Below are 21163 nucleotides of genomic sequence, written 5' to 3' on the forward strand. Positions count from 1 at the left end.
CATCTGGACTAGATCAGGCTAGGCTGCGATGCCCTCTGTGGTCGATCAGCTGGCCACCGCTCACTTTCAAAAGCTTCGTACATGGATATCGACAGCTTGAAACATTGGAGGGCTGCTGCCTGCTTTTTTTAAGCTCCCGTCCTCAAACTCTTTGGAACGCCCCATGTCAGGCTGCTCGGGGTTTAATGGAGGGGAATTAAACTGGGCAAAAGGGTACAGTTATGTAACTTTGAGCAAAGGCAGGAAACGGTGCCTTGGACTCGACCCAGTAATGTTTTTCCTTTTTAATTGTCTCTGTGAAGTGTCGTGGTTTCAGGCACTGAATGCATCGGAATGTGTTTTATCGCCACAGCTAACTGACGGGCAGATTATAGGAACAGGAGTAGGCCATTCAGCCCCTCTAGCCTGTTCCGCCTTTCAGTGAGGCCATGGCTGATCTGTATCTGAACTCCATCTACCCACTTTGGCTCCGTAACCTTTACCTATCACTCAGTTTTGAAATTTTCAATTGACCCCCAGCCTCATCAGCTTTTTTTGGGGGGGGGGAAAGAGTTCCAGATTTCCACTCCCCTTTGTGTGAAGAAGTAACCTAACCCTAACCTGAAATCGCCCTGAACGGCCAGCTTTAATTTTAAGGTTATGCCCCCTTGTTCTGGACTCCTCTTTCTCTCCCACCCCCTCCGAGCAAATAGTTTTTCTCTATCTACCCGATCAAATCCTTTGATCATTTTAAAATCAGTAAAGGGCTGCTGGAGAATATTTTCTCTGTAGCCGGGCGTGCAGAGGGACGATCTGTGTTCCCTCTGTCTCCATCGGTCAACGTGACGAGTCTAACGCTGTTTGCCGTTTCTTGCAGTGAGCACCATGGCAGTGGACGATCTGGTGCCGTTAAACGAACAGCTCCTGAAACAAATCAAAGGTATGTTGCCACATCTTTTTCTTTTTAAATAAAAGGCGCCGATTGCATTTACCTCACCTGCCGGGATAAGTTGGATCAAAACCTGTCCAAATTTTTAGGAAAGAGTCTTTGCTCAACCTTTTTTTTTCTGTTCGTACAACAGCAACTTGTATTTATTTCATGCCTTTTAAACAGTGAAATGTCTCAGGCGCTTCACAGGAGCATTAATCAGACAAAAACTGACGCCAAGCCACAGAGATATTAGACAGGTGACCAAAAGCTTGGTCAAAGATATAAATTTTAAGGAGCGTCTTAAAGGAGCAGAGGTTTAGGGAGGGAATTCCAGAGCTTAGGGCCTAGGCAGCTGAAGGCACGGCCGCCAATGGTGGAGCAGTTAAAATCGGAGATGCGCAAGAGGCCAGAATTGGAGGAACACAGATCTCGGAGGGTTGTAGGGCTGGAGGAGGTTACAGAGATAAGGAGGGGCGAGGCCATGGAGGGATTTTAAAAAGATGAGAATTTTAAAATCAAGGCGTTGCTGGACCAGGAGCCAATGTAGGTCAGCGAGCACAGGGGTGATGGGTGAACGGGACTTGGTGCGAGTTAGGGTACGGGCAGCAGAGTTCTGGATGAGCTCCAGTTTACAGAGGGTGGAAGGCGGGAGGCCGGTCAGGAGAGCATTGGAATAGTCGAGTCTGGAGGTAACAAAGACATGGTTGAGGGTTTCAGCAGCAGACAGGCTGAGGTAGGGGCGGAGACGGGCGATGTCAGAGATGGAAGTAGACGGTCTTGGTGATGGAGTTGGAAGTTCAGCTCGGGGTCAAATATGATGCCGAGGTTGTGAATGGTCTGGTTCAGCCTCAGTGGCCGGGGAGAGGGAAGGAGTCCGTAGCTAGGGAACGGAGTGTGTGGCGGGGACTGAAGACAATGGCTTCGATCTGCCCAATATTTAAAAGTACAAGCTTTTTTGCAGTGTTCTAATGTGTATTCAGAAACTGTGACATTGATGGTTATGCAGCTGTTGCTTCCATCACGAGCACTGACTAGGGAGACCTGAAATATTTCAAACTCCGATTAATGTTCCTACACAGGCATTGGATGGGGTGGAACGGGTAGGGGACTGATTCCAAAGTCGAAGTAATATTCAATATTATATGTAGTTTCAATTTTCCTGCAAACCACAACCCCCGCCCCCCCCCCCCCCCCCGCCCAAAACAAAAAACTGAGTAACTAGAAGAAAGACTTGCATTTATATAGTGCCTTTCACAGCATCGGGACGTCCCAAAGTGCTTTATAGTCAGTGAAGTGCTTTTGAAGTGTAGTCACTGTTGTAATGTAGGAAACGCAGCAGCCAATTTGTGCAAAGCAAGATCATAGAATCATAGAAGTTACAACATGGAAACAGGCCTTTCGGCCCAACATGTCCATGTCGCCCAGTTTATACCACTAAGCTAGTCCCAATTGCCTGCACTTGGCCCATATCCCTCTATACCCATCTTACCCATGTAACTGTCCAAATGCTTTTTAAAAGACAGAATTGTACCCGCCTCTATTACTGCCTCTGGCAGCTCGTTCCAGACATTCACCACCCTTTGAGTGAAAAAATTGCCCCTCTGGACCCTTTTGTATCTCTCCCCTCTCACCTTAAATCTGTGCCCCCTCGTTATAGACTCCCCTACCTTTGGGAAAAGATTTTGACTATCGACCTTATCTATGCCCCTCATTATTTTATAGACTTCTATAAGATCACCCCTTAACCTCCTACTCTCCAGGGAAAAAAGTCCCAGTCCGTCTAACCTCTCCCTGTAAGTCAAACCATCAAGTCCCGGTAGCATCCTAGTAAATCTTTTCTGCACTCTTTCTAGTTTAATAATATCCTTTCTATAATAGGGTGACCAGAACTGTACACAGTACTCCAAGTGTGGCCTCACCAATGCCCTGTACAACTTCAACAAGACATCCCAACACCTGCATTCAATGTTCTGACCAATGAAACCAAGCATGCTGAATGCCTTCTTCACCACCCTATCCACCTGTGACTCCACTTTCAAGGAGCTATGAATCTGTACTCCCAGATCTCTTTGTTCTATAACTCTCCCCAACGCCCTACCATTAACTGAGTAGGTCCTGGCCCGATTCGATCTACCAAAATGCATCACCTCACATTTATCTAAATTAAACTCCATCTGCCATTCATCGGCCCACTGGCCCAATTTATCAAGATCCCGTTGCAATCCTAGATAACCTTCTTCACTGTCCACAATGCCACCAATCTTGGTGTCATCTGCAAACTTACTAACCATGCCTCCTAAATTCTCATCCAAATCATTAATATAAATAACAAATAACAGCGGACCCAGCACCGATCCCTGAGGCACACCGCTGGACACAGGCATCCAGTTTGAAAAACAACCCTCTACAACCACCCTCTGTCTTCTGTCGTCAAGCCAATTTTGTATCCAATTGGCTACCTCACCTTGGATCCCATGAGATTTAACCTTATGTAACAACCTACCATGCGGTACCTTGTCAAATGCTTTGCTGAAGTCCATGTGGACCACGTCTACTGCACAGCCCTCATCTATCTTCTTGGTTACCCCTTCAAAAAACTCAATCAAATTTGTGAGACATGATTTTCCTCTCACAAAACCATGCTGACTGTTCCTAATTAGTCCCTGCCTCTCCAAATGCCTGCAGATCCTGTCCCTCAGAATACCCTCTAACAACTTGCCCACTACAGATGTCAGGCTCACTGGTCTGTAGTTCCCAGGCTTTTCCCTGCCGCCCTTCTTAAACAAAGGCACAACATTTGCTACCCTCCAATCTTCAGGCACCTCACCTGTAGCGGTGGATGATTCAAATATCTCTGCTAGGGGACCCGCAATTTCCTCCCTAACCTCCCATAACGTCCTGGGATACATTTCATCAGGTCCCGGAGATTTATCTACCTTGATGCGCGTTAAGACTTCCAGCACCTCCCTCTCTGTGATATGTACACTCCTCAAGACATCACTATTTATTTCCCCAAGTTCCCTAACATCCATGCCTTTCTCAACCGTAAATACCGATGTGAAACATTCATTCAGGATCTCACCCATCTCTTGTGGTTCCGCACATAGATGACCTTGTTGATCCTTAAGAGGCCCTACTCTCTCCCTAGTTACCCTTTTGCCCTTTATGTATTTGTAGAAGCTCTTTGGATTCACCTTTGCCTGATCTGCCAAAGCAATCTCATATCCCCTTTTTGCCCTCCTGATTTCTCTCTTAACTCTACTCCGGCAATCTCTATACTCTTCAAGGGATCCACTTGATCCCAGCTGCCTATGCATGTCATATGCCTCCTTCTTTTTGACTAGTGCCTCAATCTCCCGAGTCATCCAAGGTTCCCTACTTCTACCAGCCTTGCCCTTCACTTTATAAGGAATGTGCTTACCCTGAACCCTGGTTAACACACTTTTGAAAGCCTCCCACTTACCAGACGTCCCTTTGCCTGCCAACAGACTCTCCCAATCAACTTCTGAAAGTTCCTGTCTAATACCATCAAAATTGGCCTTTCCCCAATTTAGAATTTTAACTTTTGGGCCAGACCTATCCTTCTCCATAGCTATCTTAAAACTAATGGAATTATGATCACTGGTCCCAAAGTCATCCCTCACTAACACTTCTGTCACCTGCCCTTCCTTATTTCCCAAGAGGAGGTCAAGTTTTGCCCCCTCTCTAGTCGGGCCATCCACATACTGAATGAGAAATTCCTCCTGAATACACTCAACAAATTTCTCTCCATCCAAGCCCCTAATGCTATGGCTGTCCCAGTCAATGTTGGGAAAGTTAAAGTCCCCTACTATTACCACCCTATTTTTCTTGCAAATCCCACAAACAGCAATGTGATAATGACCAGATAATCTGTTTGTGATGTTGGTTGAGGGATAAATATTGGCCAGGACACCAAGACTCTCTCCTCTGAGGCACAAGGTCGTGAGTTCATGTCTCACTCCAGAGACTTGAGCACATAATCTAGGCCGACACTCACTGTGCCGTACTGAGGGAGTGCTGCACTGTCTGAGGTGCCATCTTTTGGATGAGATGTTAAACTGAGGTCTTGTCTGCCCCCTCAGGTGGACATAAAAGATCCCTTGCCACTATTTTGAAGAAGAGTAGGGGAGTTCTCCCTGGTGTCCTGGGACACTTTATCCCTCAACCAATATCATTAAAAAAGATGATCTGGTCATTATCACATTGCTGTTTGTGGGACCTTGCTGTGTGCAAATTGGCTGCTGCATTTCCTACATCACAACAGAGACTACACTTTAAAAGGAGACTCCAAGACAGTCAGGCAGGGTTGGGAAGCCTAATTTGTATGGATGTTGGCTCCAACTTGATGCCCTCCATTGATGAACAGGCCTTCGGCCTTCACTGTCTGTGATCCCGTGTGATGAATGGCCACGCTGACGTACGTGAGGGGCTCGGAGTGCCTGTGAAGCCAGGAGTCAACTCCTCGAGAGGAATCATCCAGCACAGCGAAGGCCATTCGGCCCATCTTGCCTGTGCCGGCTCTTTGAACGAGCTATCCAATTAGTCCCACTCCCCCTGCTCTTTCCTTATAGCTCTGCAAATTTTTTCTCCTTCCAAGTATTTATTCAATTCCCTTTTGAAAGTTACTATTGAATCTGCTTCCAGCACCTTTTTCAGGCAGAGCATTCCCAATCATAACAACTCACTGCGTTAAGAAAAAATTCTCCTCCTCTCCCTTTTTTGGTTCTTTTGCCAATTACCTTAAATGTCCTCTGGTTACCGACCCTCCTGCCAGTGGGAACAGTTTCTCCCTATCTACTCTATCAAAACCCCTCACAATTTTGAACACCTATTAAATCTCCCTGTTAACCATCTCTGGAGAACAACTCCAGCCTCTCCAAGTAACTGAAGTCCCTCGTCCTTGGTACCATTTTAGTAAATCTCCCCTGCACCCTCTCCAAGGCCTTGACATCCTTCCTAAAGTGTGGTGCCCAGAATTGAACACAACACTCCAGCTGAGGCCTAACCAGTGATTTTAGAAAAGGAGAAACTCTCCCTGTTCAAACTTGGAAGTTGACCTAATTTATTCCCATTTCCCTCCTCCTCCTGCTGCTGCTTTTCTCCCTGAAGTGGTCTTCGAGGGGCTGACTCAAGAACTGGAGAAGAAGGACTCGCTGGCCTCCGAGCTGCATGTTCGCTACATCGCCATCGAGCAGCTCTTCAAGAACAGGTCCAAGCTGCCCTGGCTGCGGGTGGGGCAGGGAGGAATTAAACCCACTGTCCCCCTCGACAACTGACTGACTGTCTGACCACTGACTCCTTAAACCGCAGTTCAGAGACCAGCTTTACAAAAAAAAAGTGTTACAAGACATCGAACTCTGCCTGATGTGGGAGATATTTTGTACATTATTTTATGTCTCTATTTACGAGAGAAGAATGGTAACTTTAAGTACATGTTTAAATCGATTTTTATTTTTAGGTGACTTTTTTTTTTGCAACCCCCTCCGTGTGATTATTAAAACCTTGTTCGTGTGGTTGATTTGCGGAATCCAGTGTATGTTTCATTATAGGCGACCAAAAATAGTTTGGGGGAACTTGCTTCTAGGTAATGGAGTTTTATTTTGTTCCTCACTGGGAAGGTGCACTGTCCCAACTGGGCCCTGCAGACCCCCCCCCCACCCCCCCGGGGTCTGGTGCTCTGTCCCTGGTCTGGGCTGAGCTGAGCTGATCTCCGCCATGGGTGAACGATTGCTGGTTTCGGGCTAGAGGCAGATGGTGAGCAGCCACGGGTCCCAGGTCCAGCTGCTATCCTGGTGTTCTCTTTTGACCTCCTTTTCCCCCTCCTTTCCCTCTGCTGGAAGGTATGGCGGAGACCAGGCTGTGATGCTCTCCGTGGTCGAACGGCCGCTCGCTTTCGAGCTCCGTAGGGTTGGGGATTGACCACTTAAGACCCTGGAGGGCTCGGGGACTGAACCCCAGCGAGAGTTGATGCTTTAATGGGTGTTAGTTTTGTTTGATATTCCTGCGTTCCAGGTACTAGCCAGTGAGATTGGTTCTGGAGTCCATTATTTCTGCTTTACTGGCGAGCGTTTTGTTTGTATTTGAATAAATGCCACCGATTGCGTTTGGGAACTTGGCGGTCAGTACCGTCCTGACCCTTCGCCATGGACCGCAGACAGACGTCTGTCTGAGCTTTCAATGGTGCGCTCTCGCTCCACAAGTTTAGCGTTGTGGAGAAGCTGAGCTTACTGAACTCTGAGTGTAAATGGGCTGTGAGGGCTCAGAGAAGCTCCCTCCAATTCTCTGTTACCAGGTCTGGTCCTGACCCCCCCCCCTCCCCTTTGATTTGGGCTACACTGCCGGTGTAACACTGGTGCCGGTGTGAAGCGAGACCCCAAAGTTTTATTGAAAACGGGCCTTTTTACTCCTGTCCAAAGCCACACTGAGCATTTCAAACCTGGATGTGTGAAAGGGGGAGGCAGGCAGTGCAGTGATTATTGACCAGAATCCTGTAGGATGGATATAGCCAGGGGACAGGTGCCGCCTCATTGGGCATCAGGCCAGTTTAAAAACGTGTCCTTTTTTCTTTTTGGTCTGGTGGGAATTTGTATCAGGTCGAGCTGACTGCTTGGATTAGAGAGCCGGGTGGCGAGGCGAGGGGGTTGGGGGTCTCTGGAGCGAGTGCAGGGGTCGGGGAGCACTTTCTGTCTGGGATGCAGCAGCGAGGGAGAATTTTCCCGGTCTTTATCCCCTTTGTTATGTGAAGAGGTTTGTGCTGCAGAAAAAAAACCTGCTGCGTGAGCATTCCGCAGGAGCCACTGTTGATGCAGCAAAAAACAACCCCCCGCCCCCCCCCAAAGTATAACAGTGAGTATAAGAGAGAGAGAGTGCTGTTTGTTCAGCGCCTTTAAACTCACTCCATTCATAAGATTCGTAACTTAAGTCCTCCAGAGTTTCTGATCGCTGAATCTCTCCGTCGCTGTTTATGCAGAATATTCAGATTCACAATTCAACACGTCTTTTTATTTTTTTTAAATGTATAAAGCGAAGTAAGTAACTTATTTGTGTAGCGACTGCGTATAGTGCGAGTGGGGAAGGGGCTTGGTAGGTGATCCTGCGGGTAACCTGGTGCAGAGAATCCTGTCTGCTCTAAAACGCAAGCAAAATACTGGGGATGCTGGAAATCTGAAATAATAAAAACCCAGAAAATGTTGGGAACGCTCAGCAGGTCAGGGAGAATCTGTGGGAGAGAGAAATAGTTAAAGTTTCAGGTCAATGATCTGTCCTGAAACATTAACTCTGATTCTCTCTCCACAGTCGCTGCCTGACCTCAGTGTTTCCAGTATTTCCTGGTTTTTTTTATATATACTGTGTATTGTATAACCAATGGATTGGAGGATTTTGATCTGAATTGTATAACTTTGATGGTGTTTCTTTTTTAAACCTGTTTTTGGGATGCAGCTTTTGTATGGCAAAAAACCAAGTGGGTTCATTGGCTTTAAGATGCAACATTTCCCCTATGCTAAGGCATTAAAATCAGTTTATAACTGGATTTTTAACTTTTTAACCCTTACTCTGCCAAACTGAGAACTCCCATGACGAGCACAGTGACTGCAGTGCGTGCTTTTTCATTTGTTTTTGGATGAGGTTATTTGTGCGACTACTTGGATGCCTTAAATCAGCCAGCATTGTCCACACGGCGCTGTATCAGGGATTATCGAAACCCGGCCCGTTTGCACAACGCATTTCTCATGTCCCACACTACTTTTTAAACGGACTGTCAGACAGGTGTTCAACACACTGACTGGTATCGTGTTTATTGTGTCCTCCTCAGGATTGTCCTATTGAACTTGCAGTTCACCGTAAATGTGCGTGATTCTACCAACTTTTTACATGTTCAGGGTTTTGCTGAATTTCGCAGGCTTCAGTATTGTGTGTTTTGTTTTTTTAGGTCAAAAGATTTTTATTTAATATTACTGTGGATTTAAGTGGATAAATGCCCTGGTTTGGCACTGAGCCCAACAGATTGTGCGACTTGGACACACGCTATCTTGTGAGCTCGGGTGGGCGAAGGTAACTTGACAAAAACCAGTCGTTTTTGGCACGTTGTATTTCAGACAGTATGAAGTAACCTTCTTAATCTCAGTGAGGGGGGGAGGGAGAATTTGAATTCATCCCAATGCGCTGAGCTTCCTGCTACATCGAGAGCACTCCACCAGCACAAGTCTTCAGGAAAAATAAAGTTGCATGAATTTTTAAGGATGCACTCCAGAAACCAGAATTGGAGTGTGCTGTACAATTACTGCCACCGTCTCCTGGATTTTTCTCTGCTTTGAAACGGCTGTCGATTTTTCTCCAGTTTGTTGTGTCGGGATGCAGCTGGGGTTTGATGAGCTGTGTTTAACTTCATTTTGTTTGAGAGAAGTTACTATTCCAGAGGTTTTCTAATGTTGCTCTCCTGCTGTTGGGAGTATGTAGCGATTGCATTTACTCAGTCCTACAGTCTTTTTACATTTACATTGTATAAAATAAAACTCTATAGTGGAGAATACATTTTAAATAAAGGATATTTTCTTAACCTGTCTCTGATTTTTCTTTTTTTTAAGATATATTTGTATGAATGTTAAAAGATTGGCACTTACATCATACAGACTTGTGAACAAATGCTCCACCTCGTGTGATACTGAGACCAAGATGCCCTAGGGTCGATTTCTGCTTCCGACTGAGTTGGCTGCTCTCGGCCTGGGCTCTAAGTCTGGACTAAAAATGAGATATTGGGACAGGTGACCAAAAGCTTGGTCAAAGAGGTAGGTTTTAACATGCCTCTTAAAGGAGGAGGGAGGTTTAGGGAGGGAATTCCAGAGCTTAGGGCCTCTGCTTCCTATTCCTGATTTGCTGTCCAGCATTCCCTGGTGGAATGCACCCGGTATGGGCACCAGACGAGGACAGGGGCAGGCTCCACTAGGATGCCCTTCATGGTCGAACAACTTGCTGATTGTCACTAGGTTTGTGCATAAAGAATAGCCATTTCGGTCATGCAGAGGGTGGAATAGATTGAAAAGACTCAGAGCAAAATGCAAGTTTTAACCTGCTCTGCTGCCCTCCGTTGGCAGTTTTGTGATAATTGTAAACAATTTTACAACACCAAGTTATAGTCCAGCAATTTTATTTTAAATTCACAAGCTTTCGGAGGCTACTTCCTTCCTCAGGGTTTTGTGATAGGCATTTTATCACTTTTGCTCTTCTGAGTTCAAACTTTTTTTTCCCTTTAAATGCACTTTTCTATTGTGCAACATCTGCTGAAATTAATTTTTTATTTTCCTTCACTTCCTCCATAATCCCAAATAGGGAACCAGATGGTTTTTCCTGGAGTTTATTCTCTCCTCTTTAACTAGTTTTTCTATTTTTATTTTGATTCTGTGGGGGGGTGCAAACCCCCCCCCCCCATTTTCCTTATCCTCTGTTTTGAGCCTCTCTAACTTTCCTTGGCTCTGGTGGGGTGAGAAGGTTGTGGGGATTGAACCCAGAATGAGCTCATTACTGCCCAGTGAGCCCTGCAATAAAGTGGTGGTGAAAGTCTGCTGTCCTGTGGTGAGATTTGGTACTGCAGACACATGCTGCAAAAACAAGACAACAGTTCACAGTGATAACTTGCATTTATATGTCATCTTTAACTTGGTAAAACGTCCCAAGGCGCTTCACGTGAGCGATTATCAAATAAAATTTGACACCGAGCCACATCAGGAGATATTAAGACAGGTGCCCAAAAGCTTGGTTAAAGAGGTAAGTTTTAAGGAGTGTCTTAAAGGACGAGAGGTAGAGGGGGTTTAGGGAGGGAATTCCAGAGCTTAGGGCCTAGACAGCTGAAGGCACGGCCGCCAATGGTGGAGCGATTAAAGTCGGGGATGCACGAGAGGCCAGAATTGGAGCAGTGTTGTAGGGCTGGAGGAGGTTATGGAGATAGGGAGGGGCGAGGCCATGGAGTGATTTGAAAATAAGGATGAGAATTTTAAATTCGATGCCCTGCTGGACTGGGAACCAATGTAGGCCATTGAGCACAGGGGTGGATGAGTGAACAGGACTTTGCAGAAGATAATTGTCACGGCCATTTGGTTAATAATTTAGCCGTTTAGAACGATGTGAAAGTCTCTCTGCCCACCTCCCTCAATTTCAGCATCCAATTGGACCTTAAATAATTTTTGCCTATTATCTGGAAGTCTGTTCCATATATTAATCATTCTTGGGGAGATTTGGACCATCGGGCAATGAACGGCAGAGCTTGCAGGCCGGAGGGGGGGGGGTGGGGGCGAGTCCCTTCCGTTAGCCAGGACACCGGGGAGAACTCCCTGCTCTTCTTCGAAATAATGCTGTGGGATCTTTGACATCTACCTGAGGGAGGAGTCAGGGTCTCGATTTAACGGCTCATCCGAAAGGCGGTACCTCTGTCAGTACTGGCACTGGGAGTGTCAGCCTGGATTATGCGCTCAAGCCTCTGGACTGGGACTTGAACTCACAACCTTCTGACTAATTTATTTGAAAATCCTTTGTCCATTTTCAAGAAATTAGTATCTGTCCACTAATATCACAGACAGTAATTTCCAAATGTTAGTTTTACTCCATAACCAGACCCACTTGTTTTGGTTTATTTAGAAAAACCTTTTATTGTTCATTTCGATTGAAATACACTGGCAGATCCAGAATTGGAAACTAAAATCCTTGAGACTGAAAACATAAAATAAAACCACAGGAAGTGCACAGCAAATGTGCCTCTCCAGGCACTGTGTATTTCCAAGAGTTTCTGCTTTCACTATATAATCGTACACTCCATGTTCAATCTCACCGCACTCGACTCATTTCCCTGCACGAATCAATATCTACAACAAGACAAAGCAGTCCGCATGAAGGGCAGCTCCTCCACCACCTTAAACCCCCCGCACGTTCCCCTCCGAGTCACACACCATCCCGACTTGGAAATATATCGCTCGTTCCTTCATCGTCGCTGGGTCAAAATCCTGGAACTCCCTGTGGGAGAACCTTCACCACACGGACTGCAGCGGTTCAAGAAGGCGGCTCAACACCACCTTCTCGAGGGCAATTAGGGATGGTCACAATGATCAGTTGCTTATAAGACACATTTCATTCTTTTGAGCCACATCTATTATCCCTTCAACTTTACAGGAGAATAATTGATTACCTTTTTTTAAAAAAAAATCAACATTTCACAGTCACCATGCTACATCACAGTGCTACAGAATTGATTGGCTAGTTTTTATCAAAGATAAATATTTCCATCTCCGACACCTCCTCCGCATGATTTGAAAATTACGAGCTGAGTGTTTGGGCCATTCCTTCATAATGTGAGTGATCTTCCAGACAGACACTGCTTCCTCACACGATGGACATCGATGTATATCCCTGGGATCGATCGTCCGTCCCATGCCCGTTTTCCTAAAGAGAAAGAGAACATCGTCTCAGATAAACCCCACGCACAGCGAGACGCAGTTCTTAAACTAAAACCCACCTGCGTTGGAACGTTCAACTCATTAGCTCATTGAGAATAAAGCAATTTCCTCCACCACTATCAGTCACCCGAGCATCTTTGTCTCTACCCCCGCGTGTTTATCCTACTGTGGGCAAGTTAATTGCATCAGAAATTTCCTCGTGTCTTTTGAAATGTTAAGGGCAGCAGTGCCTCAGATTTAAAATTCTCATTCTTGTATTTAAATCCCTCCGTGGCCTCGCCCTTCCCGAATTCTGTAACCTCCTCCACCCCTACAACCCTCCAAATCTGCATTCCTCCAATTCTGGCCTCTTGCACATCCCCAATTTCCTTCGCTCCACCATTGGTGGCCGTGCCTTCAGCTGTCTAGGCCCTAAGCTCTGGAATTCCCTCCCTAAACCTCTCTGCCTCTCCAACTCTCTCTCCTCCTTTAAGATGCTTCTTAAAACCTACCACTTTGACCAAGCTTATGCTCACCTGTCCTAATGTAAATTTTGTTTGATAATCGCTCCTGTGAAGCGCCTTGGAACGCTTTACTATGTTAAAAGCGCTATATAAATGCAAGTTGCTGTTCTGTGTAACTCCATTCCTTGTAAATAAATTGAACTGGTAATTTTAGCCTGAATGATAAAGTCAGACGACATGGCACTTTCCATTTTTCAGGGTGGATGGGGTACATGGTGAGCAACCACTGGAATCTCCGAGGTGAATATTGTGGTGAACGAGTAATTGTGAGCCCTGAGACATGCTGTAATCATTCATGACATGCATCAGGTTATACGTTAAAAGTAGGCCTGCTTATGAAAACATGAATAAGAACATCATAAATAGGAGCTGGAGTAGGCCATTTGGCCCCTCGAGTCTGCTCTGTCTTTCAATCAGATCATGGCTGATCTTCGACCTCAACTCCACTTTCCTGCCTGATTCCCATAGCCCTTGATTCCCCTAGAATCCAAAAATCTATCCATCTCAGTCTTAAATATACTCAATGACTCAGCATCCACAGCCCTCTGGGGTAGAGAATTCCAAAAATTCACAACCCTCTGAGTGAAGAAAATCCTCTTCATCTCAGTCTTAAATGGCCGACCCCTTATCCTGAGACTATGCCCCCCAGTTCCAGACTCTCCAGCCAGGGGAGACAATCTCTCTGCATCTACCCTGTCAAGCCCCCTCATAATCTTATATGTTTCAATGAGATCACCTCCCATTCTTCTAAACTCCAGAGAGTATAGGCCCATTCTACTCAATCTCTCCTCATTGGACAACCCTCTCATCCCAGGAATCAATCTACTGACCCTCCACAGAATGAATAAGTTGGGAGAGAGCTCGAATTGTAACTCGGCCTTTCTTGCCCAGATCTAGTTCATGACCTTGTGAGACTCATTCAAGAAGTAATGATTAGCAATAGTCAAACTTGGATTTGGAACCCCATCAGGATCGGCTGGTTTAAACATTGACTCCCTTCACCACCGGCGCAGTGTGTACTATCTACAGGATGCACTGCAGCAAGTCACCAAGGCTTCTTCAACAGCACCTCCCAAACCCGCGGCCTCCACCCCCTAGAAGGACAATGGTAGCAGGTGCATAGGAACACCACCACCTCCAAGTTCTCCTCCAAGTCACAAACCATGCCGACTCGGACATATATCGGCCGTTCCTTCATGGTCGCTAGGACAAAATCCTGGAACTCCCTACCTAACAGCACTGTGGGAGAACCTTCACCACACGGACTGCAGCGGTTCAAGAAGAAGGCGGCTCACCACCACCTTCTCAAGGGGCAAATCGGGATGGGCAATAAATGCCATCGACGCCTGCACCCCGAGAATGAAAAAAAAATTGCTAGGAGATTGTAGGAGGAAAGAAAGGAAAGAGAGAGTCAAGTGTTCCACAGTTTTGAAAGAACGAGTTGAGTAAAAGGCAATGCTGAGGATGCAGGGAGGAAGAACAAAGTTTGTGTGAAGCTTAGGACGAATGAGAGAGGAAGGTTTAGATGGAGAACAACTAGTAATAATAATAAAATAGAGACAAGAAGGAAACCTGCCATCCTTACCCGGTCTGGGCCTATATGTGACTCCAGACCCACAGCAATGTGGTTGATTCTTAATTGCCCTCTGAAATGGCCTAGCAAGCCACTCAGTTGTAAAATCTCACTTAAAAAAAAGTCACAATAAAAACAAAACCGGACGGACCACCCGGCACCGGACACGACAACGGCAAAACACCAAGCCCAGTCGACCCTGCAAGGTCCTCCTCACGAACATCTGGGGACTTGTGCCAAAATTGGGAGAGCTGTCCCACAGACTAGTCAAGCAACAGCCTGACATAGCCATACTCACAGAATAATACCTTTCAGCCAACGTCCCAGACTCTTCCATCACCATCCCTGGGTATGTCCTGTCCCACCGGCAGGACAGACCCACCAGAGGTGGCGGTACAGTGATACACAGTCAGGAGGGAGTGGCTCTGGGAGTCCTCAACATTGACTCTGGACCCCATGAAATCTCATGGCATCAGGTCAAACATGGGCAAGGAAACCTGCAAATTACCACCTACCGCCCTCCCTCGGCTGATGAATCAGTCCTCCTCCATGTTGAGCACCATTTGGAGGAAGCACTGAGGGTAGCAAGGGCACAGAATGTACTCTGGGTGGGGGAACGATATAGCTGCCAGACTGGGCCTGCGGCAGGTGGTGAGCGAACCAACACGAGGGAAAAACTTACTTGACCTCGTCCTCACCAATCTATCTGTTGCAAATCCATCTGTCCATGACAGTATTGGTAGGAATGACCACAGCACAGTCCTCGTGGAGACAAAGTCCTGTCTTCGCACTGAGGACACCATCCAACGTGTTGTGTGCTAAATGGGATAGATTCAGAACAGATCTAGCAGCTCAAAACTGGACATCCATGAGACGCTGTGGACCAGCAGCAGCAGCAGAATTGTATTCCAGCACAATCTGTAACCTCATGGCCCGGCATATTCCTCACTCTACCGTTACCAACAAGCCAGGGGATCAACCCTGGTTCAATGAGGAGTGTAGAAGAGCATGCTGGGAACAGCACCAGGCATACCTAAAAATGAGATGCCAACCTGGTGAAGCTACAACTCAGGACTCCATGCATGCTAAACAGGGGAAGCAACATGCTATGGACAGAGCTAAGCGATTCCACAACCAACGGATCAGATCAAAGCTCTGCAGTACTGCCACATCCAGTCATGAATGGTGGTGGACAATTAAACAACTAACAGGAGGAGGAGGCTCTGTAAATATCCCCATCCTCAATGATGGCAGAGTCCAGCACGTGAGTGCAAAAGACAAGGCTGAAGCGTTTGCAACCATCTTCAGCCAGAAGTGCCGAGTGGATGATCCATCTCGGCCTCCTCCCGATATCCCCACCATCACAGAAGCCAGTCTTCAGCCAATTCGTTTCACTCCACGTGATATCAAGAAACGGCTGAGTGCAATGGATACGGCAAAGGCTATGGGCCCCGACAACATCCCAGCTGTAGTGCTGAAGACATGTGCTCCAGAACTAGCCTCACCTCTAGCCAAACTGTTCCAGTACAGCTACAACACTGGCATCTACCCGACAATGTGGAAAATTGCCCAGGGATGTCCTGTCCACAAAAAGCAGGACAAATCCAATCCGGCCAATTACCGCCCCATCAGTCTACTCTCAATCATCAGCAAAGTGATGGAAGGTGTCATCGACAGTGCTATCAAGCGGCACTTACTCACCAATAACCTGCTCACCGATGCTCAGTTTGGGTTCCACCAGGACCACTCGGCCCCAGACCTCATTACAGCCTTGGTCCAAACATGTGCAAAGAGCTGAATTTCAGAGGTGAGGTGAGAGTGACTGCCCTTGACATCAAGGCAGCATTTGACCGAGTGTGGCACCAAGGAGCCCTGGTAAAATTGAAGTCAATGGGAATCAGGGGGAAAACTCTCCAGTGGCTGGAGTCATACCTATCAAAAAGGAAGATGGTAGTGGTTGTTGGAGGCCAATCATCTCAGCCCCAGGACATTGCTGCAGGAGTTCCTCAGGGCAGTGTCCTAGGCCCAACCATCTTCAGCTGCTTCATCAATGACCTTCCCTTCATCATAAGGTCAGAAATGGGGATGTTCACTCATGATTGCAGTGTTCAGTTTCATTCGCAACCCCTCAAATAATGAAGCAGTCCGAGCCCGCATGCGGCAAGACCTGGACAACATCCAGGCTTGGGCTCATAAGTAGCAAATAACATTCGCGCCAGACAAGTGCCAAGCAATGACCATCTCCAACAAGAGAGAGTCTAACCACCGCCCCTTGACATTCAACGGCATTACCATCGCCGAATCCCCCACCATCAACATCCTGGGGGTCACCATTGATCAGAAACTTAACTGGACCAGCCATATAAATACTGTGGCTACAAGAGCAGGTCAGAGGCTGGGTATTCTGCGGCGAGTGACTCACCTCATGACTCCCAAAGCCTTTCCACCATTTACAAGGCACAGTCAGGAGTGCGATGGAATACTCTCCACTTGCCTGGATGAGTGTGTCTCCAACAACAGTCAAGAAGCTCGACACCATCCAGGACAAAGCAGCCCGCTTGATTGGCACCCCATCCACCACACTAAATATTCAATCCCTTCACCACCGGTGCACAGTGGCTGCAGTGTGTACCATCCACAGGATGCACTGCAGCAACTCACCAAGGCTTCTTCGACAGCACCTCCCAAACCAGCGACCTCTACCACCTAGAAGGACAAAAGCAGCAGGCACATGGGAACAACACCACCTGCACGTTCCCCTCCAAGTCACACACCATCCTGACTTGGAAATATATCGCCGTTCCTTCATCGTTGCTGGGTCAAAATCCTGGAACTCCCTTCCTAATAGCACTGTGGGAGAACCGTCACCACACGGACTGCAGCGGTTCAAGAAGGCGGCTCACCACCACCTTCTCAAGGGCAATATGGATGGGCAATAAATGCCGGCCTCGCCAATGATGCCCACATCCCATGAACGAATAAAAAAAAATTTGGAAAGAGGGATGAAGGTTGGAGGCAAGAGAATGATTGGTTATCAGATGAGAAGTTCGTCATAGAGTCATAGAGTTATACAGCACGGATAGAGGCCCTTCGGCCCATCGTGTCCGCGCCGGCCATCAAGCCCTGTCTACTCTAATCCCATATTCCAGCATTTGGTCCGTAGCCTTGTATGCTATGGCATTTCAAGTGCTCATCCAAATGCTTCTTGAATGTTGTGAGGGTTCCTGCCTCCACAACCCTTTCAGGCAGTGAGTTCCAGACTCCAACCACCCTCTGGGTGAAAAAGTTCTTTCTCAAATCCCCTCTAAACCTCCCGCCTTTTACCTTGAATCTATGTCCCCTTGTTATAGAACCCTCAACGAAGGGAAAAAGCTCCTTAGTATCCATCCTATCTGTGCCCCTCATAATCTTGTACACCTCAATCATGTCCCCCCTCAGCCTCCTCTGCTCCAAGGAAAACAAACCCAATCTTCCCAGTCTCTCTTCATAGCTGAAGCGCTCCAGCCCTGGTAACATCCTGGTGAATCTCCTCTGCACCCTCTCCAAAGCGATCACATCCTTCCTGTAGTGTGGCGACCAGAACTGCACACAGTACTCCAGCTGTGGCCTAACCAGTGTTTTATACAGCTCCATCATAACCTCCTTGCTCTTATATTCTATGCCTCGGCTAATAAAGGCAAGTATCCCATATGCCTTCTTTACCACCTTATCTACCTGTTCCGCCGCCTTCAGGGATCTGTGAACTTGCACACCAAGATCCCTCTGACCCTCTGTCTTGCCTAGGGTCCTCCCATTCATTGTGTATTCCCTTGCCTTGTTAGTCCCTCCAAAGTGCATCACCTCGCACTTTTCCGGGTTAAATTCCATTTGCCACTGTTCCGCCCATCTGACCAACCCATCTATATCGTCCTGCAGACTGAGGCTATCCTCCTCGCTATTTACCACCCTACCAATCTTTGTATCATCAGCGAACTTACTGATCATACCTTTTACATTCATATCCAAGTCATTAATGTAGACCACAAACAGCAAGGGACCCAGCACCGATCCCTGTGGTACCCCAACTGGCCACAGGCTTCCAGTCACAAAAACAACCTTCGACCATCACCCTCACCCTTTGTACGTGTATTCTCTCCAATAGTGCAGGGTGGAGGGGGCGAGTGGGGTTGGAAGAGCTTCCCCAGAGGGCTGGGGCTGTATTTCACAGAGAAGAGATCTGGGAGTTCCACTCGGAGACCAGAAATGTCGTCAGAAGACGGACTAAAGGTGGAGCCATCAAAGGACGAGCTGGCAGCCGTTGATTGGGTTCATCGGAGACAGAGTTAACAGTGGCGGCTTTTGGTTGTAGCGTAAATGCCAGGACCCGCCCACCAGGGATTACCCTGCCAAGGCCAGGGTGGGGGGGGGTCACTTGATTTAAATAATGGCGGCGGGCGCCAATGCCGTGTGGGAGAAGCCAAGAATTGCCTCCCACCACTCCACCCCCAGCAAAAAATGAGGCTTACGTTGTGTCCGTCAGCCCCCTTTTAAAGGGGGGAAGGAATGAAATGTATATTTTTTTTAATCCTCAGAGGTTCGGGTCAGAACTCAGGACCTGGAGCCCAGGTGGGCCCACGGTCACTGTGGGCCCAGTCAGTCTGTCTGCCTCCCCCCCCACCACCCGCCCACCGATACTCCACCAGGGCAGTGAGGAGGAAACTCCCGGCCAGCCGACCCCCTCTTACACCGGTGGGGCGGCCAGGAGTAGAAGTGTCTGAATTTCCGGTCCAGCCGTTTGTGCGCAGGAAGGACCGGGGCTAAAAGGGTTAAATTACGAGGACAGGTTGCACAGACTAGTCTTGTATTCCCTCGAGAATAGAAGATTAAGGGGTGATCTAATTAAGATGATTAAAGGATTTGATAGGGCAGGTAGAGAGATAATGCTTAACCTTAAAATTAGAGCTGGCCGTTCAGGGGTGATGTCAGGAGGCACTTCTTCACACAAAGGGGAGTGGAAATCTGGAACTCTCTCCCCCAAAAGCTGTTGAGGCTGGGGGTCAATTGAAAATTTCAAAACTGAGATTAATAAATTTTTGTTGGGTAAGGATATTAAGGGTTACGGAACCAAGACGGGTAGATGGAGTTAAGATACAGATCAGCCATGATCTAATTGAATGGTGGAACAGGCTCGAGGGGCTGAATGGCCTACTCTTGTTCCTATGGAATTTTGAGTCCCTTTGTCTTTGCAGAATTGCCACAGCAAAGGGTGTGGTGGACATGAATTGCTGATTCAACGGTTGTTTGAATTATACCAGGGTCTCTGATGGTGGGACTCACTCTTTAAGAAGAACGCAGGCCTGACCTTGAAGTACTGTATTAGTTTAGTGCGTCAGCTGTGGCTCAGTGGGTAGCACGCTGACCGATCAGTCAAATAGACCCCATGAATATGGGTTCGAGTCCCACTCCAGAGACTTGAGCCCGTAATCCAGACTGACACTCCCGGCGCAGTACCGAGGGAATGCCACACTGTTGGAGGTGCTGCCTTTCGGATGAGACTTTAAACCCAGGCCTCGTCTGCCTTCTCAGGTGGACATAAAAAGATCCCATGGTGTTGTTTAGGAGAAGAGCAGGGGTGTTCTGACCAATATTTATCCCTCAACCAACACCACTAAAAAACAGATTATTTGGTCAAATTGACTGCTACGTTTCCTACATTACAACAGTGACTACACTTCAAAAGTACTTCATTGTCTGTAAAGCACTGTGGGATGTCCTGAGGTTGTGAAAGGTGATATATAAATGCAAGTCAGTCCTCTTTTTAGTGATGGTTAAATGGTAATTAAAGTACTGCCCACTGTCACCACCAGGGGGCAGCAAATGACAACACTCTTATTCGCATCAACTACGACGGCCCCTTTAACCCGGATAAAGACGACCCAAAGGCACTTCACAAAACCGTAATCAGACAGACATGGAGAAGGCAAAAGAGGACACATTTGGAGGGAATGACCGAAAGCTGGGTTTCACGGAGGGTCTTCACCCACCCCCCCGCCCCCAAAACGATGAACCCTCTCTAAGGGAGGAGAAACTCGGGGCTCAAACCCCACCAGGTCACATCTACTCCAGGTCATCGCTGACATCACTCCCCCCCCCCCAACTTTAGGAGCTATTAAGAAAGAAAGAACTTGCATTTATATAGCGCCTTTCACAACCTCAGGACATCCCAAAGCGTTTTACAACCAACTTCTGAAGTGTAGTCATTATTGTAATGTAGGAAACGCGGCAGCCAATTTGCGCACAGCAAGATCCCACGAATGGCAATGACCAAATATTCTTTTTAGTGATGTTAGTTGAGAGATAAATATACCCGGACTTCAAGGGTTAAGTTACGAGGAGAGATTACACAAATTGGGGTTGTATTCTCTGGAGTTTCGACGGTTAAGGGGTGATCTGATCGAAGTTTATAAGATATTAAGGGGAACGGATAGGGTGGATAGAGAGAAACTATTTCCGCTGGTTGGGGATTCTAGGAGTCGGGGGCACAGTCTAAAAATTAGAGCCAGACCTTTCAGGAGCGAGATTAGAAAACATTTCTACACACAAAGGATGGTAGAAGTTTGGAACTCTATTCCGCAAATGGCGATTGATACTAGCTCAATTGCTAAATTTAAATCTGAGATAGATAGCTATTTGGCAACCAAAGGTATTAAGGGATATGGGCCAAAGGCGGGTATAT

General features: G+C 47.2%; 2 protein-coding genes across 2 annotated transcripts in view; one reads left to right on the forward strand and one right to left on the reverse strand.

The window, feature by feature from the left end:
- Positions 1-9488, forward strand: part of c11h21orf91 (chromosome 11 C21orf91 homolog) — a 44409-nt gene extending 34921 nt beyond the window's left edge. The window contains exons 4-5 of the mRNA XM_067993368.1: positions 857-919; positions 6041-9488. Of these exons, the coding sequence (XP_067849469.1) occupies positions 857-919; positions 6041-6207 (230 nt within the window). The 3' untranslated portion in view covers positions 6208-9488. The remainder of the gene's footprint in view (positions 1-856; positions 920-6040) is intronic.
- A 2054-nt stretch (positions 9489-11542) lies between these two features.
- Positions 11543-21163, reverse strand: part of cxadr (CXADR Ig-like cell adhesion molecule) — a 99919-nt gene continuing 90298 nt past the window's right edge. Inside the window, exon 8 of the mRNA XM_067993370.1 lies at positions 11543-12358. Coding sequence (XP_067849471.1) covers positions 12299-12358 — 60 coding nt within the window. The 3' untranslated portion in view covers positions 11543-12298. The remainder of the gene's footprint in view (positions 12359-21163) is intronic.

The sequence above is a fragment of the Heptranchias perlo genome, chromosome 11 (assembly GCF_035084215.1).
Source record: "Heptranchias perlo isolate sHepPer1 chromosome 11, sHepPer1.hap1, whole genome shotgun sequence".
Lineage (NCBI taxonomy): Eukaryota > Metazoa > Chordata > Chondrichthyes > Hexanchiformes > Hexanchidae > Heptranchias > Heptranchias perlo.